General features: G+C 36.3%; 1 protein-coding gene across 1 annotated transcript in view; it reads left to right on the plus strand.

Annotated features, from left to right (window-relative positions):
- Positions 1-26,964, plus strand: part of RYR2 (ryanodine receptor 2) — a 784,036-nt gene that overhangs the window by 295,866 nt on the left and 461,206 nt on the right. The window contains exons 4-7 of the mRNA XM_055233438.2: positions 5,477-5,497; positions 14,718-14,732; positions 20,122-20,196; positions 25,246-25,324. Coding sequence (XP_055089413.1) covers positions 5,477-5,497; positions 14,718-14,732; positions 20,122-20,196; positions 25,246-25,324 — 190 coding nt within the window. The remainder of the gene's footprint in view (positions 1-5,476; positions 5,498-14,717; positions 14,733-20,121; positions 20,197-25,245; positions 25,325-26,964) is intronic.

Raw genomic sequence — 26,964 nt, forward strand, 5'->3', positions numbered from 1 at the left:
GAATTAGCCAGGCGTGGTGGCGTGTGCCTGCAATCCCAACTACTTGGGAGGCTGAGACAGGAGAATAGCTTCAATCCAGGAGGCAGAGGTTGCAGTGAGCTGAGATCACACTGCTGCACTCCAGCCCGGGTGACGAAAGTCTCAAAAAAAAAAAAAAAAAAAAAAAATCTGACATCTGAGAAAGGATTTATGGCAGAAAGTATTGCGAGAAATCAGGATGGACATTTCCCTATGATAAAAAAGTCAGTTTATAAGAAAAATAAAATAATTCTGAATTTACATGAATCTAATGATACAGCTTTCAAACTTATAAAAACAAAAATTGACAAAATTATCAGGAGAAATCAATCAACAATCAATGTATAAGACCATGCTTCTCACAGTATTACAATAATCAGGCAACTAAATGAATGAGGATATAGAAATCTGAACAGCATGATTAATTAACATACATATTGACATTTATAGAACACAGCACCATATGCTGAGAAAGTACACATTTGTTTCAAGTGCAGATGGAGCATTTACCAAAATTGATTATGGAGGAAGTATAAGCAAATTTCAAAGGTTTGAAATAAGAGTGTATTCCTTTCTCATCATTTAATTAAGTAATAAATAAGTAACAAAAGGAATTGCAAATCCATAAGCCTATGAATCAACAAGTTAATCACAATGGCAAATTATAAGATATTTTAAATTGGATAATAGTGGAAAACATGAGATGTATCTAAAACTGTGGATACAGTTAAAACTGATTAGAGGAAATTTTTCGGCCCTAAATACATAAGAAGAACTGAATAATCAGTTATCTAAGTATCTCAAGAAGACAAAAAGAAAATATTAAACCTGAAAAATGTAGAAAGAAGAAATAATAAAGAGCAGAATTTATGAAGCAGAAAGAAACATAAATCATCCAAGCCAATAGCTGGATTTTTTGAAATGACTAATAAAATTGATGAGCCCTTGGAAAGACTGAATATGAAAAAGAGAGAATATGAAATTAACAATATTAGAAATGAAAACAGGAAATCACTGCAGAACCTCCAAACCACGAAAAGATGGTAAGAGAATACTGTGACTAGCTTTATTCCAAAGAAATTAAAACATTCTAGAAACAATATAGTGTTAGCGAAATACAGTTTACCAACCCTAACACTAGAAGTGGGAAATATCAACTGTCTTATATTTATTAAATGAAATGAATTTATAATTAAAGCCTTCTCACAAAGAAGTCCAGGCCCAGATGGCCTCACTGGTTAATTCCACCACACATATAAGGAAACAGTAATAGCAATCTTAAACTCTTTCATAATACTTCCCAACTGATTTTATGAGGCCAACATAACCCTGATCCTAAACTATGACAAAGACTGTGGAAAAAAAAAAAAAGTATAGACTGATATTCATCAGGGACCGTAGGTGTAGAAATCCTCCACAAAATATTAAAATATTAGGAAATCCATCCCATTGACATATCAACTCAATAGCCTATTACAACCAAGTTGGGATTCAAAACCAATTACTGTCATTTACCTTACTAAGAGAAAACAAGAAAAATATATTTATTTTAACAGATACTATAAAAACATTTTTCAGTATTAAGCACCTACTCATTGTAATATTAGTAAGTTGGCATGTAAGAAAATTTACTTAAACTGATAGAAATTATCTATCAAACGCAAAACTGGTGAAATCTTGAATTCTTCCAAGGCAATGTTGAATAAAGTTGGGAAAAGTGGGTACTTTTCGAATTAAAAAATGAGCTTAGCGAAGTCACAGCTCACTATAAATCAGTTATATTTTTATATTCTTGTAAAAAGCAATTACAAAATAAAAATAAGTGATTTCACTTATGTTAGTATAATAAAACAACATACACCTAGGAATAACTCTAATAAAAGATGTGCAAACCTTTACACAGAAAATTGAAAAACATTTTGAGAAAAATAAAGATGATCTTAAAAAAAGGATAAATATACCATGTTCATATATTGGGAGGCTCAGTATTACAAAGATGACAGTTCTCTTCCAATTGATCGGGTAGGTCAATGCAATCTCAATCAAAATCCCAGCAGGTTTTCTTTTTGTGTGCATGACAGTTGAAAAAGTCAGTTCTGAGTGAAGAAGAGCAAGATTATCAAATACAACTTTGAAGAAAAGAACAAGGTTAGAGTCTTTCACTCCTGGATATCAAGAATTATTTTAATGTTACAATAAGACCGTTGGGTATTAGGACAGAGACAGAAAAATAGAGCAGGATAGAGTTCATAAGTAGATCTGCACATTTGTGTCTTGACACATTAGTTTAAGTGACAATGCAGTGCTAATGGGGAAAAGATTTATTTTTTAGTAAATGGTCGTTTGGATAGGTATACTATGAGGGTGGGTGAGAAGACAACTCTTAACTCCCTGCCTACCATCTTACATAAAAAATCAGTACCAGGTATGTTGCAACTTTCAGGGGAAAGGCAAAATAATGAACTTTCTAGAAAATTTAGTAGCTTTAGTAGCTTTGTGTCATTTCATTTTGTTGTTGAAGATTTGTGCGTAATACCTTTATATGTCATTTGTTTTCTAGTACGTAAAATGCAGATGATAAGATTACATATAAAATGTATGGCTCAAAGCCTGCCACATGGTAACTGCTTTAACTTAACAGAATTATCCATCTTAAACAGTAAAATAAAGTTAATCAATTAGAAAGAAGCAACCAAACTTTTTTTAAAAAAAATTTATGGAATAGCTCATGTTTATGTGCCCTAAATTTGTAATTAAAATATGAATGCCCGAGATGGGTGGATCACTTGAGGTCAGGAGTTTGAGATCAGCCTGGCCAACATGGTGAAACCCCATCTCTACTAAAAATACAAAAATTAGCCGGGTGTGGTGGCGGGCACCTGTAATCCCAGCTACACAGGAAACTGAGACAGGAGAATCGCTTGAACCCAGGAGGCAGAGGTTGCAGCGAGCCGAGATTGCACCACTGCATTCCAGCCTGGGTGACAGAGTGAGACTCTGTCTCAAGAAAAAAAAAAAAAAAAAAAGAAAAAAAAAGAATGCAAAAATAGAGACGTCATTTGAATTATCTGCCTTTCATATAGTGATATAATTTAAAAATAATTACTTTTGTATTAGATGCTTATGTCCTCTCTGCTAAATCAAGTTGGTGTTTAAATAACTATTGTTTCTTTTAAGGGAAATTTTGTTTTTATTTTGAAATTTTGAAATGAAATTGCTCTTTTTATTAGTGTTAATGTGATATTTAATGTAATTTCCTGCAGATATTAAAATAGTCATTTTCTTTAATAAAATCCACATATATTTTTAAAATTCCACATACTTGGATAAGTTATTGGAAAAAATGTTCCTTTGTCTTATATGTTTTATGGGTTTGTAATTGCGTAAATTCTAAAATTGGTTAAGTTTACTGTGAATCTTATATTTCCTTGTCTTGATTAGCTCCATTTGAATCATTCTCCTTTTCACTGTTTGCAGGAATTTAAATGATTCTTGTTAACAAGAACAAGAGACGTGTCATGAAATCGTTCTGCATTGCTTATGCATAATTACAACTTTATCGTATGTTAGTCAGTCTTTTAACCCTGTGGACCATTTGTCTTGTCTTGTGTGTCTAGCTGATAATTCACTCCCAGCAATGCTGCTGCTAAGCTTTTCTTTGGGTATTTTGGATATTCTGTTTGTTACATTATTGCTCCTAATTCTTGCTACTTGAAGAACTATGTCTTTTGTAATATAGAACATTAAAGAGCTCCTGTTACTATCATTAGTAACTATGACTCTTGATTATAAATTCTTTCTTCTGGAAAAATCCCATAACTTTATCTTTGCACTGATGGGAGTGTGTGTGTGTGTGTGTGTGTATGCATGTGTGAATGTCTGACATGCAGAAGTGAACCTGATGATGGCAAAATACAATGTCTTTCATAATCGTTGATAGCACTAAAAATATGCACTAAATGTGCACTAAAATAGCACTAAAATATGGCATATTCTATTTTCCTGATAAATATTAAAAGGAAGTCATTTAATTAGATTTTTTGGGGAAGAGAATAAATATAAAAAATTGCCCTTTTAGAGGTAGAAAAGTGTACAATTGCACTGTGCTGGACATGCCTCTTTTGCTTCCGTTTGCCCCGGGATCTAAAGAAATGGATTCATCACTCCAATAAGTTAATGTTTAAAAGGAGATCTTCAGCTTTATGTAACAACAAAATATCTTGAAAAATGTATAGTGAAAATCAGGCCTTTCTGTTCAGTCAAGTGTTTTTCTTAAATAACAACAGTGTGTTTATAAAATGCAAAGGAGGAAGTAAGTTTAGAACAGATTTTTCTGAAGACTAAGTAAATTACAAAAGAAGGCAAAATGCTCTGTTACAAGTAACCTATTGAATTTCATTAGGGCTTCATAAAATTCTACCTGTTTATTTAGGTTGATATTTTAAATATCACTTTATAACATTTTTGAAACCATCACTCTGTATGTTGCTTTTTATGCACATTGCTTCCCAAAAGCTTGCCTGCCAAGGCATTGGAGATTCCTGGCTAATAGCCCAGGATTTCTGCCTAAGTAGCATTAGCTTCTTACCTAATTAATGAGTTTTCTAAGGAAAAAAAATTACAAATAAACTTTCATACATGAAGGGTGTGAGGCAAGCCACAATTCCCACAGGACACAAATTATATATTCTATAGATGGGAGGTGAGTTAGGAAACTTACCTTTGAGATTGAGTATGTCTGTCAATGTTGAAATTTTTTATTCTGATTTATTTGCAAGGAATCCTAGGGCGTCGTAGAGACAGTCTTTGTTGACATATGGCTTTTTTGTTTGTTCTATTTACAGTGTGGGTGTGATTATAGTCACTTACGTTTTAAAGATCCACATAATAATTAAGAGACTAACATTCATTTATAAATACAACTTTAAAAAATAATTTGACTCCCACATAACTTCAGAACTATTTGTTAAGGCGTGCCTTTACATTGTGAAATTATATGAAATGCTATAAAGATTAGAGTAAGAGAAATTTTACTTTAAGTGTCACGAGAGAAATTGTAGTTAGACACTATGTCTCTAAATTGATCTTTTTAATTAAATCAGTTTTTATAATTAGAGGAGAGTAGTAGTTCTTAAATCAGAAGGCCTATTACATTTGAGAATTAGAGAAATGTTCATGTTTGCTTTTAAATAAATTGGATTTTCATCATTGTATGTACCTGGTGCATTTCCAGCCTAATGTCTTTTAGAGTTCTGATTGCTAAATTAACTGAATTGTTTTTGTTTGGTGAGATTAAATGTTGTTAATGAAAAACTTGAATACGATTTTTTATGCTTTAGAATTGGAAATAGATTGTGGTGCAAGGACCAAATGATATCAATTCATTTAGATGACAGTAATTGAAACATTGCTAGGTATTTGTTTGTTTGTTATTTATTTTGGCTTTTTCTTTCCACAGCAAGTTGATGTGGAAAAATGGGTATGTGTTTCCATGTATTTGCAAAGAAATTGTGATCTAAAAGTGCATGCTTGCTATTGCCTCTAATGTTTTATTTTGCTTCCTAGTGTGGCTTGTACTATTAGTGTTCAAACTAACTGCTTTGTTGTAATGAACACATGGTTTACAGGTCTCTAATGAGAACCTTGTGTTTCTGGTTTTGCTTCATCTGAAATGGGGCATATTAAAGTACTTTCCATCCCTAGAACCACATAGTTTTTATATAATTTATTTTGTAATTATTATGTGCTTCTGGCCAACAGAAAGGTAATTCTTATTCATACCGTATGTCTTTTGCAAAAAACAAAAACAAAAAAAAACCTTGCCTGTTTAATCTCAAAATTCCACTGCTTAGTCCTTATATTTTTGCATGTACTATAGAAGAAGACAATTATATGTATAGTCATAGAAAGTCATAGAACCTTTTTTTTTTTTTTGGTATAGATGGAGTCTCACTATGTTGCCCAGGCTGGTCTTAAACTCCTGGACTCAAGTGATCCTTCTGCCTCAGCCTCCCAAATTGCTGGGATTACACACAGGAGCCACTGTGCCCGGCCCTGTATAATCTTAAGCAGTGAAGGTGAATGACCATGTAGAAAAAGGCAGTTACGGGATTCTGGAGGCTAATTCTTAGAGCCCACATTGTCACAAGTTGTGCAAAAAGCTATGTTGCTTCTTTTGGTCTCAGTTTCCTTACCTGTTAGGAAAAAATAAAGGAGAGAGGAAATACACCAAGGTACCTTCCAATACTTAAACACACCAGGATTCTCAATGGAAATTAAAGTCTCCTCAAGACTGATATTCCTATTCCACTTTTTCCCAAGAGTACAAAACAGTGAGGCTTTTCATTGTTGAAATGTTTTTTTATTTGCTCTGTGACTTATATGAAGAATCCTTTAAGATTGACTTAACTGATGGCTGTATTTTATCTTCATTATTTTTCTGGTTTTAGGATCCATCTTTCTTGATGCAATATTTTGAGAATTCTGCCATCTTTTCAGTGCCCTTTCAGTAGTGTTTTCCAACATTTCGCGTTCACTTGTCTTTTTTTTGTTGTTTTTTTTTTAGCCCTTTAAAGACAAGGAAACTTGTTTTTTAATTTACCATTTCTAATGACCTTTGAAAACTACGACTTCTATGTTACATTGCTGAGAATAATTTAAAGTCTTCATTTCTCTCTTTATAACCGAACTACTACTACTTTTGATCAACTATTTGTTTTTGAAATTTCCTACCTTCCTCTTTGGCTATAGTTAAAATGCTGATCCGAGATTCACATTTTTCTTGTCTTGGTAAGGGAAGCCCGCTTCCTTCTCAGAACACGTATGACACCTCTTTGTCCTGCACTTCCCTAATATCAGCATCCTACAACATAGCCCTCTGTCTTTTGCCATCCTTGCATCCCTTCACTTCCATTACACTAGTTCTGTGCCATATCTGGATTGATATTGACCAACTACTCAAGCTGCTTTTACTTACTTTGTAAATAACATTTGACAGTAAATAAAATCAGCTTTTCACCATTGTCTAAAAGTCTTCCCCTCGGTTCCTCTGCGGATTTGGTTACTTTTGATCTGCCTGTGTTATTTTTTTTCTTTCTTATTCCTATAATAATTTACTTATTTTTATTTGTATTAGGTTTATTTGTAAATCATTGCAGTAGAGATTGCCTTCCAGTTCTGAGGAAATATCTCAGATATTTTCTGAGCTAAAACCCTTGAGGCTTAGTTTGCCAGTGACTGACTTTATAATCTTATGTAGCCTCTTTACTGGCCATAATCTCTTTGTCTATAGGACTAGAACCTGCTTTACTCCTTTTTTTCTTAAATATTACTATTATGTCAATGGGAAAACATATTGATGCCAAAATATATGTTCATTTACAAGTCATATAATGAAAAGATTCTGCTGGGTTTTAGAACGCTGATGATCATTATGTGTAAATGTGGCAGCAAATTTTAGACTGGAGCTCTTTTTTTCTTTGACGACCTATCCAGCTCGTATCTTAAGCTTTGGCCATTAGAAGTTTGAAATTCTAGTTATTACTCTTGCAAGACTGAATTGGTTCTCAGGGGAATTGATTTGTTTTTGTAAGAGTGGGTTTTTGTAAAGCCAGGACACCTCTCGGGTTTGGACGCTCTTTGCCTGTGTTCACGTCTTCTTTGACCTTCTCTTCTATGTTTTGACACCACACAAAAGCCCTCACCAGGAGCTAGGTAGATGCTGGTGCCATGTTTCTTGGGCAGCCTGCATATCCATGAGCCAAATACACCTATTTTCTTTATAAATTACCCAGCCTCAGGTATTCCTTTATAGTAACTTAAAATGGACTAAGATAGCCACCCTTCTCCCATGGTAGATTTCAGGCAAGGGAAAAAGGATAGCCAACCTTGAATTCCCTTAGCTGAATGCATTGGCTAAGACCATCATCATTTAGGTACCATTCCCAGGATAACTCAGTCTTTTTATTTGTTTGTTTCTTTTGAAGAAGATGACGGATAGGAGGAATTAGGATTGAATACTGTTCATTTTTAAAATTTATATAAAATACTTTTATATATTTATGGGGTATGGGTAATATTTTGGTTCATGCATACACTATATAATCATCAAACCAGGGTAATTAAGATATCCATCACCTCAAACATTTATCACTTTTTTGAATACTGTAAATTTTCAATGCACTCAGCATCAAAAGAAAGCGGGTTAAAAACCAAAAATGTGTTTATCAAAAAGACAATGTATGTAGAAGCACCTTAAAAAACTACAAATTGTCATTGGACTTTGTTTCTATTTTTATTTTCCAAGTTTTATATGATCACAACATTTAAAATAAACTTTTCTATTATAATTTAAAAAAAAAGTTTGAAATTCTACTGTTACAGGTATACCTTGAAGGCCAACAGAAAATAATTTAACCCTCTACCCACCTAACCCAGGACTATTGAGACTCCTCTGTGGGGCTGGTACTTCTCTGCCCCTTGAGTTAAATGAGAACTGGTCCCATGACCTTTCTCATATTCCAAGAGTGAAATACCCCACAGACATTTCAAGTCATACAGATCTCATTTCCGTAATTAAAATGCCCAAACCTGTATAATAGGCGAACTTGAAGCTAATTCAAGTTAACTTGTCTGGGATAGAGCTGGAGGGAGGGATATCTGGGAAGCTGTTTCTTGCTTGCCTCGCCGGGTTCCTCACACCCTACTTGGTACCCGGAGAGTCTGCCACTCTCAGGTGCTGTGGGAAGGAGATAGAAGAGGAAGCTTGGCAGGAAAGGTCTGCTTTGATCATAGTGCCATGCACTGGGCTTGGCAGGTTTTTAATGCTGACTTTCTCTGTGGGTGCTTGGCACTGGTCTTTCGGGGAGCTTCCATCCCCAGAAAATGGAAGCTCTGACCTGAGCTTCTCTTGCTGCAGACAAATGCGTCTCCACTAGCTGGTCAGTGGCAATTCCTTCCTCTTCCTGGGAGTTCTGAGACAATCCCAAGCTGGATATTTCCAGTATGGCCCCCATTTGCTTGTTGGCAGTGTGGTCACTTCCCAGTTGCAGCCCTATAGGGCTATACCCAGCCTTTTGCCTCTCAATCTCCAGGCATAGTCAGACACCAGTCTACGGTGTCCCAGCTCCCAGGGACATCGGGTATCCCTGAAGCCACCCTTGCTAGGCTTGAAGTGAGGGCAAGTTTGGGAGGCAGGCAGGATTCCAGGCCCACCTGCACTTCTCTCCAAGAAGCTGTTTCTTTGCTGCCTGGCCTCTAATAATACACTGGAGGTGGGCAGTCAGCTAAGGGCAGCCAGTGGATTTGCAGCCACTCTCTTTGGCATCCCTGCTTAGGTGGCATAACAGTATGTTTTGGGACATGATAGTACAGGTGCTCCTCCAGTTAGGGTGGGGTTATATCCTGAAAAGCCCTTCAGAAGTTGAAAATATCATAAGTCAAGAATGCATGTAATACACCTAACCTACAGAACATTATAGCTTAGGTTAGCCTCCCTTAAACGGGCTGAGAACACTTACATTAGCTTACAGTGGGGCAACATCATCTAACACAAAGCCTATTTTATACTAAAGTGTTGAATATCTCATGTAATGTATTGAATACTATACTGAAAGTAAAAAATACAATGATTGTATGGGTAATCAAAGTACAGTTCCTGCTGAATGCAAATCATTTTCACATTGTCGTACAGTTGAAAAATCATAAATAGAACCATTGTAAGTCAGGGACCTTCTTGTAAGTCCCCTTTGGAGATTGGTCATTGTTTTGTTTTGGGACAGATGACCTGTTTTAACTTCTGTTATACTTGCTTGTCTAGGGTGCGTTTACCATCACCAGATTAAGACCTTTGGGAGCCTTACAAAACTTAAATATATATGGAAATTAAAATGGCTTCTGTATAAATCTTCTGATAATATTATTCTGGATAGTTTCATCAAAGGTCCATCAATCACTTTCTCTTTCTTTCTCCTTTTCTCCCTCCCCTCTCCATCCCCTTTTCCCTAATTCCCTTCCTGCCTTCATCTCCTTCCTTCTGTCCCTCATCACTGTCTCTTTGAGCAGCTGTGCATCTGTTTAATCATAAGCCCACTGAGTTATCAAATGCTGCTCTTTACACTTTAAAAGAGAATAAAACTCCTGAGTACTGGACAAGAAAGTAACTAATGGTCATTTCCATCTGCTTCACTCCTAGCCCTTCTCTAACCTATACCATTGGTTTCCAATGTGGAGGCCTAGGAACCAGGTCATGAGTTGGGTGAAGACAGCAAAAGGATGGAGCAGACTGTGAGATTGTTGTCTATGAAGCATTGTCTATAGACTGAGTGATGTCTTACACATGTAGTTTCTCTTAAAAAATATGATGATGCTGTTGTAATTGTTAAAATCCATAATCATTTCAAATGTTTCTAACTGGAGAGTTATTTAAAAATGCATTTTAACACACGACTGCTATTATGTGAGAACCTGTGAAATGCTTTCAAGCTATCAAGGTTCGTTCATGTTTGAAATGGTTTTTAAAAATATATGGAGTCTTCTGTATTCTGATATGGGCAATTTTTTATGTGTACGTGATGATCTGAATAGAGAGCAGGCTTTATATGTCTTCAGGACATCATTATCCATTTGCCCTCTGTAGAAATCAATGTGTTGCTTTTGATTTAGAAAAATTCTCTATCGAGACAAGCTGGGAAATGAAGAAAGCCCTAGATACCTCTTCTATTTCATGTTTTAGGCATTTATGCAGCTCTTTGCTTTATAAACGTGTCACAGAGATAAAGTGTGAGAACTTATAGTAGCTTATCGGAATGATTTATTTTTCTTTACCCTTCTAAAGAAGAACTACATAATTGTATGTACATATATATGTCAAATTTATTATACTCAAAAGAAAAGGCATTCCATTTAACTACTGTCTGTACAGAGCTGTTGAAAGGTTGAAAAAGAACTTGCTACAAATCTGCCAAAAAATAGAATGAATTCTTTTTAAACATATCTGCATCTCACATCACAAGATTCCAGTGATGGACATTAATATGAGTGACACAAGGGCATTTCAATAGAATGTATTATTATGTGTATAACTGCTCATTCATGGGCTGGTAGACAAGCCTCTTTCAGATGATTTCTGTACCTGTAATCAACATGTCTGTCTTTTCAGAGCATCTTGGACATTTTTAGCAGGGGAATCCTAGAAAGTGAAGCATTTCCATAGGATTTATATAGATATTTTTTAAGACAGGGTCTTGCTCTGTCACCCAGGCTGGAGTGTGGCTCAAGTGATAGTCCCACCTCAGCCTCCTGAGTAGCTGGGACTACAGGCATGTGCCACCATGCCTGGCTAACTTTTTAATTTTTTGTAGAGACAGTGTCTCACTATGGTGCCCAAGCTGGTCTTGAACTCCTGGCCTCAAGCAGATTCTCCTGCCCTGGCCTCCCAAAGTGCTGGGATTACAGGCATGAGCCACTGCACCCAGACAGATATTGTCATCACAACAGCAATAGTTGAAGTTTTTCAACCTCATATGCTGTTAGATAGTATATATTGATATATGTTTGGAACTCGGAATTGTTATTGTTAATTTTTTTTCTCCTAAAAATTGTTGGGACTATCATTAATTAACTGTAGCTACCTAGAAATCCTGGTCTTTGGTGGTGGAATAACTTTGTTTTCTCAACATAATGAAGTTTACCTGATATTTCCTCACAAAGGAAAGGTTACCAGTTGGAGGATTATGGAGAATCCTAGCATCTTGATACGTGGAGAGGAAAAGATGGCAAGAAGGCTTAAATTTGATGTATATTTTGTGTGCAGAGTAGGGTATTTTACCTCCTTAATGGACACTTCATGCTAGAATAACTTCTGAGGCTATTCTGAAATTGTTGCATTTGATAATCCTTTTTAATGGCAAGCCCCCAAATGTTTGGTGCTTTGTCACTAAATCCTTATCTATATAATTTTTGAGGAGACATTTCAATAACAGTTTCTTTTAAAAGTTCTAAGGTAGGTTTTTAGAAGCGTTACTTTTTAAAAATCAGTTTTTAGCTCATGAAACTGAAATACCCCTTTTAAAAAGTCAAGGTTGAACTGAAAGGCATCATTATAATAGAGGAGCTTTTCTACATTACCTGAATTATTGTTTCCTTCTTTGCACTAAGAACAGATTAAATATGCATTCTCTTGTTATCCAGTATTTGTTAGCAATTTTCAGAGTAAAGTATTGCTATTTGATTTGTTTTTCTATTCATAATCATTTGCATTTGCTAAGAAAGTGCCTTAGGTCTTTTAGATCTACTACACTGAGTGGCTCATGCTTATAGAGAAAAGATGATTCTGCTTCTTTTTGTCATCCATTTGACACCCAGGGCCATCTATGTGTTAAAATGTAGCAACAGCAATTTCTCTTCCTGGCTTCCATGTTAACGTAGCATGTGCCCCCAGGTTTTGCTTGTATTTGGAGCTCCATCTGACGTGTCAATTCTGGATTAATCTAAACCTGGGACACTGAGTTACTGACATCTGCAGTTTTAGCCTAAAGAACTAAAATTTCCACCTTTGTGTTTCTGTGCAAATTAATCATCATCCAAAAAATTCTAAGACAGAAAGCACGTTGGAATCCATGCTGTGTGCCTGTACTATAACTGCCCATATAGTCGTCCCTTACTCTATTTTGTGTAATGAAATTTTAGCTCTTGTCTATTGAACTTCTCATTAGTGAAATAAATCAAATAGTTAATTTATCTGCTAAACTTATTGTAAGCACAAAAACTGCATTCTCCACACCCAAAGAGGCTGCTTTCTTCAATATTTATCTTTATGTGTTTCTTTTCTCTACTTTCCATCATATCAATTTTTAAAGGGTTTTTTTTTTTTTTCTGTTTGTTGCTTTTATCATACAGAAGCAGTGCTTACATTGAATTAAACTAATATACTCATCTTTTTTGTTTTAATGTGCTTTGCTTTCTTCTTTTCCCTTAAACGATTCCTTTGGATGTCTCCTGATGCTATAATTTTGGTAATATCTAGCACTTAAACCAATTTGAACAAGAAATGATTTGTACAGAAAGTTATTGTCAATAATGCCACTAATACCACAAATCTTTCATGTTCTTGATTATCTTTTGAAAATGATGTTTGTGTCTTACATCTGCTCTCCTTTCTCATTCGACAGAAGGATATTTCAGCATTTGCTATTTTTCAGTATTCATTCTATTTTATCGTGTATGCAGATTGCTCTCCTTTGTGTCTTATTCTTCCTGCAGTCAGACATGACTTAGCAATGCGGAATAGCAGACCTCAGTCACTTGGCTGACCACTCTTTCATTTGTTAATACCTACTACAGATTTAAAGCAGTTCAACTTAGATACCTGACAAAATCAGGCTGAGAAAATTTTCTGAAGAAAAATCTCCCAAACCTAGCTTAATTAAAAAAAAAAAAATCTCATGAAGAAAGTATCTCTTAACAAACCATGTGCTGTACCAAAATGTTAGGTTTTTGTGTTTCTTTGAATTAAGGCTTAATAATGATTTTGCCTAATTCTTTAGTGATATCTCTACCATTAGTGAGTCACATGTGATTGGTCAGTTTAACATGGAAAGTAAGTTTCTTGATATTATATATGATTAATATCAGTTATAAAAAGGTAACTAAACAGCCTGTATTTTCTAAACCAAGGATGAAAGCTTCTTTACAATTTTTCCTTAAAATCGTAATATTGAAAATGAAAAAATTAGTCTCAATAGAATTTCCCTTTAATAATATACATATTACTATGTAAATATGTTTCAGGGAAAAATTGTAATATTTACAAATATATATACTGGAAAACTTTTCCTTGCTGTTTTTCTTACAACTAGTGTCCCTATGATATCTTTTCTCCATAGGACTTAGACATCAACCTGACAACAAATTCAGCCCTAAGTTTGGAAATATATCATTGTTTTCTTTTTCATACTCTTTCATCTGTGTAACTCTCCTAGGAATAAGTAGTCAAAGAAACTTTAGAGGTCTACAGAAAAATGAAGTTATTTGTAAATTTGCATATGCACACACGTACGTACACATTATGTTTTGTAGAAGAAAAAAAGAGCTATTATATAATTTATGAAAGGAGACTGTGTCATTTTAAGAGAAAAAGAAATGGTTTTGTGATTTCTCTTTGAAATTCACCTTTCACAATATTCAGTGTCTAAGAAATTGCTTACTGTTATTTTGCATGAAATGAGAGCCGCTCATTGCAGCATATTAGTTTATGATCTGCCTTACCTGTTTTAATCTACTGTTTTTATTAAAATGAGTTGGGTTGCTGTTTGTTTTTATCACTGCATTTTTATGCAAAAGATGCAAGTTCGTTTTTTAAAAAGCATTTGCAGGGTATCAATTTTTAAGGTGATATCTTTTTTGGTGCTTAAATAGGTTGTCAATGGAATCACTGAAAGTAGAGCAGCATGTTTTCACAGAAAAAGGAAGAAACTAATGTCAAAACATTTTTAAAGAGTTTTGCTTGCTACAGCTTTTCTCTAGCATGTAGTTGACACTAAGTTTTGTTGCGATAACACGGTGAATGTGTTTTTTTACGTTTATTGTTTACATAGCTCCATTTAGGATAATGGAGTCTTTATAAATAAGAGATATTTTTAAGGAAGTCTTTGAGATCGTGTCTATTTAATGTTTCCTCTCTTTTCCTTATGCCCCTACAGAAATTCATGATGAAGGTAAGACATCTTAATATATATGCTATGTATTTAGATATATATAGCAGATATATTACTATATATGGATTATATATGCATATATCTGCATATTAGTATAGCTGCATTATATATATAACAGATATATGTATTACTATATATCAGCTATATATATGTGATACTTTGTATGTTTTATGTATGGTTATATACATTTGTTTTACTTTTCAATCCATGTAACTTTTCTTCACATGCTTTTAAAAAGTTTTTAAAAATTCAACTTTGGAGCTTTTAAATTTAGATAAAACACATGTTTAGATTTAACAACTCAACAAACAACATTTGGCATTTTTGGGTCATATTGTCACATATTACATTTAATTAGCTAACATTAAGAATTTCTCTTATTAAAACAATTTTAATAGCTCTCCATTTAGAATGTTCACTCTGGGGATTATGTTGACTTTGCATTTATGCACTTTTGTATGAATACAATGGGAAATTCTTCCACTCGGAAATTAGGGGAGGCACCAAGAAACTACTTCTACTTACTCCAGGAGAAGTGAAAATAATTCAGCCAGCCCCTTATTCATTTCTAAACTAAATTGGTAAAGTGAAAATATTGTAAAAGTAGACAAATAGGCCGGGCGCGGTGGCTCACGCTTGTAATCCCAGCACTTTGGGAGGCCGAGGCAGGCGGATCACGAGGTCAGGAGATCGAGACCACGGTGAAACACCGTCTCTACTAAAAATACAAAAAATTAGCTGGGCGTGGTGGTGGGCGCCTGTAGTCCCAGCTACTCGGAGAGGCTGAGGCGGGAGAATGGCGTGAACCCGGGAGGCGGAGCTTGCAGTGAGCCGAGATGGCGCCACTGCACTCCAGCCTGGGCGACAGAGCTAGACTCCGTCTCAAAAAAAAAAAAAAGTAGACAAATAAAAAAAGAGTAAAGCATGTGGACATGTCATCGAAGGAATATGTAAGGGACAGACAGGAAGAGCAGACTATGGTTATTTTAGAATATATAATAGAAAATGTTTGTTTCATTTTCATATGCCCGCTACATTTCTCCTATAACATTTATGAGGTTTAATTTTTTTAATCTTAAAAGCCAAGAAACAATGGGTAGGTAGAAAAATTGACTGATATTCCATTAACAAAGGCTTAAAAGAATTTATGATTTTTAAAGAAAGAGACTGTGAGAAATATTAAATCAAAATTCCAGATATAGATGGAAAAGGTTGCTTTGAAGAAAGGGAAGCGCGTCCTTGTCAGTCTGTTGAATTTTGTGGTTAAATCCATCATGTTTAATAAAACTGAACCAGGTGCATTGTGGGACATCCTAATCTGGACCTGTTCACTACCAGTGAGAATTTGGCGTTTTGGATGGGATGACAGAACAGAGTATTTCTTGGAAGCCATGTATCAACCAGGACATGAAACATCTTCCAGAATTTCAAATAACTCTAGCTCTTATTTTTCAGTAGAAAATATTATGCTCACATTTTGAAGAGAGGATGTTAATCCCTAAAGTAGACATATCATGAAACAAGAGTTTGGGTTGGAAAAATATGTAAAACAACAGCAAAATAGGAATATTTCCTCTCTTTGCAAATACGGATAACTAACTTACCATTTTGGGTTTGAGAAAATTTAGTTTTTCATGCTAAATCTGCATTTGCTGTATTCATTTTATCATCTCATTCTTAATTCAATTGTACAATACTGTATGGACTTCCCCTTGGGAAGGGTGCATGGAATGGTCGCCTGAAACAGACATCTGAAGGTCTCTCGTGAGAACAAATGCATATAAAAACCAGTGCAAATAGAAAGATGATGTAGAATTAGTTAAAAGCAGGTGGTATGCCTAAAATAATTTAATTAGGCCCCCAGTTCTTTTAACTTCGAGGCCAGAAGGCCAATAGTTATTTTCACACGTGGAATGGATGATCTGGAAAGGTTAGAATTGGATTAAGGGGAGGGCATATGCATGCAATTACGGTAATTTAAGTCACTTAAACGGAAAAACATGCTGAATTTTATCTCGCTTTCACCTTTCAATCATGCTTTGCTTTGGGTTTCATACGGAAAAGGCATTAACTTCTTAGAACCAGATGGATGCTTTCTTGTTGTGGGAGCCTATTTCTGCTGGTTGGTGCTAAACAGTGATGCATTAGGACTGTCCTAAGCCTGATCTGTTCCCTGAGGAGACTTTCCATGAAGACACCATCCCAAGTAAGCCAGTCCGTGTCAAATGGATGTCTTGACAATGTTAAACTGGCCTTTTCAGGCACCTTTATCTTGAACTGAGGCCAGGATTCTCATGGGTTGTTATAATCCTTCAGTGACCCTGGTGTGTGATTCACTACTTATTTTATTTTTTAAGAGACAGGGTCTTGCTCTGTCACCCAGGCTGGAGTACAGTGGCATGAACATAGCTCACTGCAATCTGGAACTCCTGGGCTCCAGTGATCTTCCGGCCTCAGCCTCCCAGGTAGTTGGAATTACAAGCATGAGGCACTTTGCCTTGCTCTGGGCCAACTGTATTTAAAAAAAAATGGAGCCAAAAAACAAAAAAAGCAAACCAGAAAGAACAAAATATAGAGCCAGTAATTTTAATGTGTGTGTAAACCTCTTTAGTCACACACACACACACATGTGTAGGCAAAGCTTTATGGTAAAACGAGCACTTTCTGGTTAACTTCAAGGCCTTGTCCTTCACTTTTAAAAAATTTTGTTTTGACTCGTGTGGCTGCCAGGTGTTATTAAAGTTCATGTGGATTTTATAGTTTTGGAACTTAAATCTGGTATGAAAAGGTGAGCTTCTATCAAAGTAATTCAAACCAGACAAAGTAAATAAAATTGTTCTTAGCCACAATAAATCAAATGCATTATAGAAAAAATAAGTGCTCTCTAAAGAGAGCCTCATTCTCTGAAGGAGTATAGTTTTTCAAAGTAGATTTTTCCCTTTTCTTCTCAGTTATGTGAAAAAAAGTGATTGTTTGTTTTGGTTTTTGAGGCAGAATCTCGCTCTGTTGCCCAGGCTGGAGTGCAGTGGTGTGACCTCGGCTCACTGCAATCTCCGCCTCCCAGGTTCAAGCCATTCTCCTGTCTCAGCCTCCTGAGAGTAGCTGGGATTACAGGCGCCCACCACCACGCCCAGCTAGTTTGTATTTTTGTATTTTAATTTCACTGTGTTGGCCAGGCTGGTCTTGAACTGCTGACCTCACACGATCCACCCATCTTGGTCTCCCAAAGTGCTGGGATTACAGGCATGAGCCACTGCGTCTGGCCCCCCCAAAAAGTGTTTTTTTCAGCAGTTTTTCTTATTTTAATACCTTTTAATATCTGTTTTTAGAATAGTTCTGAGTTTTTTCAAGCAAAACATAAAGTTATTTTAAGAAATTATATGGAACAACAAGAATGTGATATTTGTTTAGTAAAAAGGTTATAATAATATTGGATATTAAAGCATCTTTCTGTACTTCTTAAGGCACAGGTCAGTATCATCACTCTTACTCTGGAAATTTTTAAAGACCTCCTTTTCCTGCAAAAAGAAGTACAAACTTCTCGTCATATTTTATACCTTCCGTGGTCTTTCCCTGATCTAATTTTATAATTCCTGTGAAGTTTTTCTGTGCAACCCAACACTAAAATTCCATGATTGCTTCCTTTTTCTTACACACCTTGTGATTATATACGATGACCCCTTTATACATACTCCTTACTCAGCCTGAAGTGGGCTTCTCCATATCCAGTTTTTCATTTGACAGTTGTTTACTGAGTACTTACCGTGCCTGACCTCACGCTCGTAGCTGGAGGTGAAATGATAATCAGGACAGTGTCATTGTCCTTGAGGAGTTTTCAGTCTGATCAAGGGGAGGAGGGTTCTTGCATAGAGTGTAAGCCAATGTACAGGTGTATACCTAGGGCTGCAGCAGGATGGGGAGAGTGACTAGCTTTGAGGAAACTGGATGAGGCTTCATAGAGGAAGTAGTCTTTAATCTGAGTTTTAAAAAGTAGAGGGGGAAAAAATCTCAGTATAAATGGGCCGGTGCAATTCAAACCTGTGTCATTCAAGAGTCACATGTACATAAAATATGTAAAAGTTTCATTCCATTCTTATAAAAACTTTATTAAATTATAAAATCAATACATATTTATTCTATACAGTTTGGAAGTTACAGCAGAAAAATCCTTCAATTACATTAATAGGAAAAAACTATTGGAGGCTTTCTTATTAAAAAGGCTTTATAAGGCAGAGAAGACTAGAGAGAGGGAACGTTGTGTTCCGAGATAGGGCAGCATGAAAGCAGTGTGGCATATCCAGGGAAGGGGAAGTGGGTATGTTTGGAGCACAGGGTGATTGAAGATGAGGCTAGAGATGAGTGAGACAAATGTCTCTCTGTGCTTCTCAAAGTGGTCTCTGGACCAACAGCATCAGCATCACCTGGAAAATTATTGAAACGAAACTTCTCTGTGTCTACCCCAGACCTACTGAATCAAAATACCAGTGGTAAGGGCCAGGAATCTGTGTTTTTACAAGCTCTTCAATTTAAGAAGCACTCTCACTCTTCTGTTTCATGGAAAGGGATTGATTGGACTCTTTCCTATAAGCAATTGGGAAGAATGAGAAGTTTTTAAGCCTGGAGGCATTATGATCAATTTTGTGTTCTAGGAAGACTCATTCGTTGAATCAACGTTGATTTATTTATTTATTTTTTAAGATGGAGTCCTGCTCTGTTGCCCGGGCTGGAGTGCAATGGTGCAATCTCAGCTCACTGCAACCTCCGCCTCCTGGGTTCAAGTAATTATCCTGCCTCAGCCTCCCGAGTAGCTGGGATTACAGGCGTGTGCCACCACCCCTGGCTAATTTTTGTATTTGTACTAGAGATGGGGTTTTGCCATGTTGACCAGGTTGGTCTCGAACTCCTGACCTCAGGTGATCGCCTGCCTCGGCCTCCCAAAGTGCTGGGATTACAGGCTTGAGCCACCACGCCTGGCCTGAATCAACATTTATTTAGTGCCTCTTGCATGTTCCGCATGCAGGTAGGCACCTAGAATACAGTGGTGACCAAGGTACCACGGTTCCCACCCAGTGGAAACCATAATAGGATGGGAAACAGATTATTATTAAGTACATTATGAGTAAAGAACTATAAATTATGATAATTATTTACTGATACCAAGTTTATTTTTCAAGAATTAGATAAAATGCTAATCCCATAATAGAGGTTACATTAACTTTATTCCAATGTATACATTATTTCAACAGCACTTTGCTTGTCTGCAAGAGCTCTTAATGCATTCTTTCCTACTAACGTTCCTTTGAGAGCAAGAGAGTATTTTATCGACTTGGTTAAGTTACCGTTTTGTGTTTTTCTCTCTTGTTCTCCTTTTTTTCTCTTCTCTCTAAAGACTGCTCAAGGTGGTGGTCATCGAACACTCCTCTACGGACATGCCATATTGCTGCGCCATTCCTATAGTGGCATGGTGAGTATGCATTTTATTTCATCTCCCTGTGGTCGTGCTGATCCATTTGGGGGTACGCGGTCAGCAGATGCTGGCAGCATCATTTCTGCAATGGTATTAATGAGCTTGGACGTTTGTGTTCTTTAATATCTTTGTGCCCTTGTTAGTTTCTCATGTAAAAGATGAGAGTCGGCTCAGATGACTTTTAAGGTCCTTTAATTCTATCATTATATGATTACCATCTTTAGTATCTTACTTTCGATAGAGTGGTTTTAGGAGGAGAGCGGTGTAAGAGTCAAGAGATATTTTCTTTTCTGATTTTGTTTGAAAGAGTTCATTTATTAGAGAAATAAGGTATCTTTATTGAAAGATCAGATTTAAGAAAATCTACCTGTGAGCTCCGGTATTAATTGTACTCACCAACTTCTTTTTCTTCTTCACCAGGTTTCTCTTTTTCCACATCTGCTCCTCCTTTCACCCAGTTATTCACTAGGCTTCCCTTGGGCACAGTTTTCTCATTCTCTGCCTCATGTATATATGCACATATATATGTGTATATGTGTAAATGTTTTAAATATATATTTTATAAATACTTTAAAGTATTCTTAGATATTACATATACAGCTGACCCTTGAACAACACAGGAGTTAGGGGTGCCAATCTCCTGCACAGTAGAAAATCACATATAACTTTTGACTCCCTCAAAAGATAACTATTAATATCCCCCTGTGGACCAGAAGCCTTACCGATACCAGTCAACACATATTGTGTATATGTACTATATACCGTATTATAATAAAGTAAGCTGGAGAAAAGAAAATCAAAAGAAAAAGATATTTTCTATACATTAAGTGGAAATGGATCATCATAAAGATTTTCATTCTCATTGCCTTCGTGTCAAATAGGCTAAGGAGGAAGAAGACGAGGAATTGGTTTTGCTGTCTCAGGAATGGTAGAGGGGGAAGAACATCTTAGTAAGTGGGCTCGTGCAGTTCAAACCTGTGTTGTTCAAGGGTCAATGTACATAAAATGTGTAAAAAATATGCAAAAGTCTCATTCCTTTTTTTTTTTTTTTTTTTTTTTGAGATGGAGTCTGGTTCTGTTGCCCAGGCTGGAGTGCAGTGGTACGATCTCGGCTCACTGCAAGCTCCACCTCCCAGGTTCACGCCATGCTCCTGCCTCAGCCTCCCAAGTAGCTGGGACTACAGGTGCCCACCACCACACCCAGCTAATTTTTTGTACTTTTAGTAGAGATGGGGTTTCACCGTGTTAGCCAGGATGGTCTCGATCTCCTGACCTGGTGATCCGCCTGGCTCGGCCTCCCGGAGTGCTGGGATTACAGGCGTGAGCCACCGTGCCTGGCCTCATTCCATTCTTATAAGAGCTTTATTAAATTATAAAAGCAGTACGTATTCTATATGATTTGGAAGTTGCAGAAGAAAAATTCTGATCACACTAATAGGAAAAAACTGTTGGAGCCTTTTAAAAAAAGTTTTAATCTCTTCTGTCCTTAAGGTTTTTTTTTTTAAAAAAAACATAATTGAGATCTTACTACATTACCAAATTTATATCATTTTGTTTTTTGAGATAGGGTCTTGCTGTCACCCAGGCTGAGGTGCAGTGGTATGATCATGGCTAACTGTAGCCTTGAACTCCGGGACTCAAGTGTTTCTTTTGCTTCAACCTCCTGAGTAGCTAGGACTAGAGGCGTGTGCTACCATGCCTGGCTAATTTTTAAATTTCTTGTAGAGATGGGAGTCTCACCATCTTGCCTAAGCTGGTCTTGAGCTCCCAGGCTGAAACGATCCTCTCGCCTTGGCCTCCCAAAGTCCTGGGATTACAGGCATAAGCCACCATGCCCGGCATGATTTTCTTTTCCTTTTCTTGTAACATAAGCATTTTCCATGTTGTTTACATTGTCAACATAATTTTAGTGGCTACATGATAGTTCAATATCTAGAATATTATACAATATCTATAATAATATACTTGATCATTCCTTTTAAAAAGTAGATGATTCCCATATTATGTAAATTGTTCTAAAGCAGAAGACTAAGTATCAATACCACTATCCGACTGGATTAAGAAAATGTGGCACATATACACCATGGAATACTATGCAGCCATAAAAAAGGATGAGTTCATGTCCTTTGTAGGGACATGGATGAAGCTGGAAACCATCATTCTCAGCAAACTATCGCAAGGACAAAAAACCAAACACTGCATGTTCTCACTCATAGGTGGGAATTGAACAATGAGAACACTTGAACACAGGAAGGGGAACATCACACACCAGGGCCTGTCGTGGGGTGGGGAGAGGTGGGAGGGATAGCATTAGGAGATATACCTAATGTAAATGACGAGTTAATGGGTGCAGCACACCCACATGGCACATGGCACATGTATACGTATGTAACAAACCTGCACATTGTGCACATGTACCCTAGAACTTAAAGTATAATAAGAAATAAAAATAAAAAATACCGCTATCCAACAAGGGCACACAAATTTTCAATCTCAATCGTGGATATTTATGTGATAACTTGATTTTAATTGTCTATTTGATAAAATTCAAAAGTATAGGATGAGAAGTATAGAAAATACATGGACGTGATTTTAATGATGATTTAATAATATCATTTAATGTGTTACATCACATGAATAGGTCAGATAAGAAAACTTGTGATCATGTTAGCAAGTGCTGGAAAAGGTTTTTAATAAAACTCGATGCTCATTCTTAATAAAAACTAAACATTGATTATTTCCTCAGTGATAAAGATTATCAGTGTCAAATCAATAGTGAATATTGTAATTGTGAAATGCTGAAGCCATTTTTAAAATCAAATTAACTAAAATAAAAATAAGAATATGTTTTATCTACCATTGCTAACTAACATTGTGGAAATTTTGGCTGACATGTCAAGATATAAAACAACATAAAACAGTTTCATAACGTGGTTGGATGTAAGAAAAATATATAAAAACAATTTGTATAGAGCAATCACATATTAAAATTTTATGGCAACAATTCCACATTCTACAGCAATCAAAACACGTGAACTACATGAAATAATAAATGTGAGGGTTTCTTTTAAGACAACTACTCTATACATAATAGTTGGGTTAAGAGCCTCAACTTGGTTGTTAGATTTGGATTCAGTCTCAGTTTGCCACGTGCTGGACAGCCTGGGATATTTTGCATAATCGAGCCTGTAATTACACCTGAAATTTTTATACATTCATTAAATAAATATTATTTGGCATCTACTATGTGCTAGGTACTGTTTTAGGTCCTGGATATAGTAGTGAATAAGACCAAGTTCTTGCTCTTTTTAATTAACACTTAGTGGAATAATCATAGAATCTAGCTCAGAGTTACTAGAAACATTAAGGAGAAAGCATATGTTAATAGTTACAGTGCCTAATACTGTACTGTTACTGAAAAAATTACAAAAGACTTTAATAGGAATCACTTTGTTTTTGTCTGGGAAGTCTGATTATTGCAAAGTTGTTACCTTTTTAAAAAATAAAGGCAGATGTTAAGCACAATTTATATTTAAAGTCTATAAACATAGGGGTTTATCGTGGGCTACCTGTCTTGAGGTCAGACTGACACTTCTGCCGTGGCTAAAAACAAGTTTAGGGACCCTGGGAGCCTCTTGACTATAACCTTGGGAGCCATTGCTTTGTAGTTAAGAGTCAGAATCAGAATCTGCAGGTCAATTTGATTTCACATCCCCATGGCACTGGATTCCACCTAACATACCAGCATATCTGCCACTGATTGGTTCATCTGCCTTCTCACACTCACAGACACACACTTAGCTGGATGGGCCCTATACCATAATAAGACATTTCTGGCCTTTGCATTATTTTCCCGGTGATTCTAAAGGGGGCTTGCTGGCAGTGCACTTGCTTGGTGATGGTAGTGTACTTTGAGATCCTACCACATTCATCTTTGTATCTCTGTTCTTACAACACTTTGTGGCATCGGGTTGGGGAGCAGTAGGCTTGAAAAATGATCCTAAACTTTATGTCCAAGAATATACAGTTAGGAACACATAAGGGTGGGAAGAATAAGTAGATGATGGTGTTGCAAGAGTGATTACTCCTGTGGAAATGCACACGTACGTAGACACACGATAAACCTCATTTTAGTGCAGTGACATGCTGTGCACCAAAATAAATTCTAGGTGGATTTCAAAGAGTTAAACATTTTTAAATGGAAACAAAACTAGAAGATAAAAGAGAATAGTCTTCAAATTTGTTTGGGAGAAAGATTTCTAACTGTCAGACTACATTGTACTTTTGCAGATGATCATGAATATCACATGAAGTGAGAGATGTACAAATACATCCCCAGTTACTTGTCTTCCTGTACTGACAGAGAACATTTTCTTTGTCTTTTATAAGGGAAAAAAAGACTACAGTTCCTTTAGGATATTGCCCCTAATGCGTGCTGTTCTGCCTCACAGACATGTAAAAATCTGGGCTTTGTGCAGAAGCATCCAGATTTTCAGGAAGACACTAAGAACAATAGGGATAGATGGATGCCAAATTACGGGTCAGAATAAGACTCTGCTGGTGCGACTATAAACCTTAAGGATGGCTGGTCACTGTGGCTCATGCCTATATTCCCAGCACTTTGGGAGGTGGAGGTGGGAGATTGCTTGAGTTTAGGAGTTTGAGATCACCTTGGGCAACATAGGGAGATCTCATCTCTATGAAAAAAAAATTTAACCAGATTTAGTGGTGCACACCTGTGATCCCAGCTACTTGGGGGCCTGAGGTAGGAGGATCACTTGAGTCTAGGAGTTCGAGACCAGCCTGGGCAACATAGTGAAACTGTATCTCTACAAAAAAGAAAATAATTAGCCGGGCGTGGTGGCATGTGCCTGTAGTCCCAGCTACTCAGAAAGATGAGGTGGGATGATTGCTTGAGCCCAGGAGGTTGAGGCTGCAGTGAGCTGTGATCACGCCACTGCGCTTCCAGCCTGAGCAACAGAGCAACCTTGTCTCAAAAACGACAAACAAAACCTCTACTTACAACTACTATTTTGTATTTTATAGTATCTTTGCTGCCTGTCCACCTCCCGGTCTTCAACTGATAAGCTGGCTTTTGATGTTGGCTTGCAAGAGGACACCACAGGTGAGCATCTTGTGCTGCGGGAAGCCGGGTTCAGAGAGAACCCTGCAGGGATTGGATTGGAAGAAGCTGGGAAATACGATACACGGGATGAATGTTCTCATGGATGGAGTCAGGAAAAAATGTTCGAATGAAAGTTTTTCCTAGAAGGGGGAAATGTACATCATTCCTCTTGGTTATTCCCACATCATTAGTTGGATGTTCAAACTAGGCTTCAAACCTTATTCTTCTTGTAGGTTTGGATAGAAAATTAATATTTACTACATGATTTACTGGGTGTTAACCATATTAATATGCACTAATTAGTTTGTGAAGTAATTCTACATGTCTCTCTCAAAAATGTTTTTAAGTCTGAAAATATAACATACTTGATGCCAACATTCAAATAAAAAGGTCAAAAATGAAAGTCTCCTTCATTTCTCTGCCCACAGAGCATTCTTCTACATACCTGTCCAAGCAGATGTGCATTTTCAGATTTGTGAAACAAAAATGTATATATTAACACGTTTATTTTGTTTGAGAATCAAACTAGGAGAACACAAACTTGATGTTCTCCTCAATACTCTGAAGACTTTGCAGTGACTTTACCCCTATAAAATTGGACTGTTTTGTCTTTTACAATGAGCCTGCATCACTTTGTAATTAAAGACCAAGTAGAAAAAAGAACGGAAGGAAATAGTTCAACTTTTATTAAGTTGTTCCTTTCAAGAGTGAGATCAAGCTATCCTCTCACTCCACTCCCCCCTCTTTAAAATATTTACCCATATTCACTAAATTTTTTACAAACAACAAAAAGGTAAAAACAAATCTATGTTTACCAGCCTCATAAACTTTTTAATAGACCAACGCATCGTCTTGTAAAAGAAATTCCAAGAACCCCCGGCACCAGAAAGATAAATAAATATATTATTCTGACTTTGTTTTGTACAGGCTCTGTCATTCCTCTGTATTTCTGTTAGTTTTTTAGTTTTCTTATTCTAGTTAATGTATTTCAGCACACAGTTAAATGAGAAAGTTGTCAGTTCTCTCTACAAAAGAAGTAAAAGACACAGACACAGTCTAGAACTTGTTTTCCTACCTTGAGAAGATTATGTAATAGTCAAAACAAGTAAGTGTTTTCGCCCTGCGTCCTGATTTCCTTATGCTACTCTGTTTTTTCCCATAGTTCCCTACTTCTTCTGAATTCCTCAATTATTTATTATATCTATTATTTGTTGTCTGCCTGCCTTCATCAGAATTAAACTCTCAAGGCAGATAATTTTTTCTTCCTTCTTTACTGATGTATCCCAGCCGCTAAAGCAATGATTAGCCAATAGTGGGTACACTATAAATGTTTGGATGAAATGAAAAGCTACCTGCAACTGTAAAAATGTGAATTGGATGAATTAAGATAAAGAATTCTGCCAGGTGACATTCAGGTTAGATTATGGTTAGTATAAGAAAAGCAAGTTAGAATATGGTTTCTGTAAGAAAAAACACAGATTACATATTGACTGTAAGAATACTTACAAAATGTTATTTGGTAATTCATTAATTCACTCATGAAAATAAATTTGTAGTGAGTGCTTCTAATAGGCTAGCAGGAGCTGGAGAAACCTCAGTAAACAAAACATACCAAGTCCAACTGTTAGGAAGTTACATTC

The sequence above is a fragment of the Symphalangus syndactylus genome, chromosome 19 (genome assembly GCF_028878055.3).
Source record: "Symphalangus syndactylus isolate Jambi chromosome 19, NHGRI_mSymSyn1-v2.1_pri, whole genome shotgun sequence".
NCBI lineage: Eukaryota > Metazoa > Chordata > Mammalia > Primates > Hylobatidae > Symphalangus > Symphalangus syndactylus.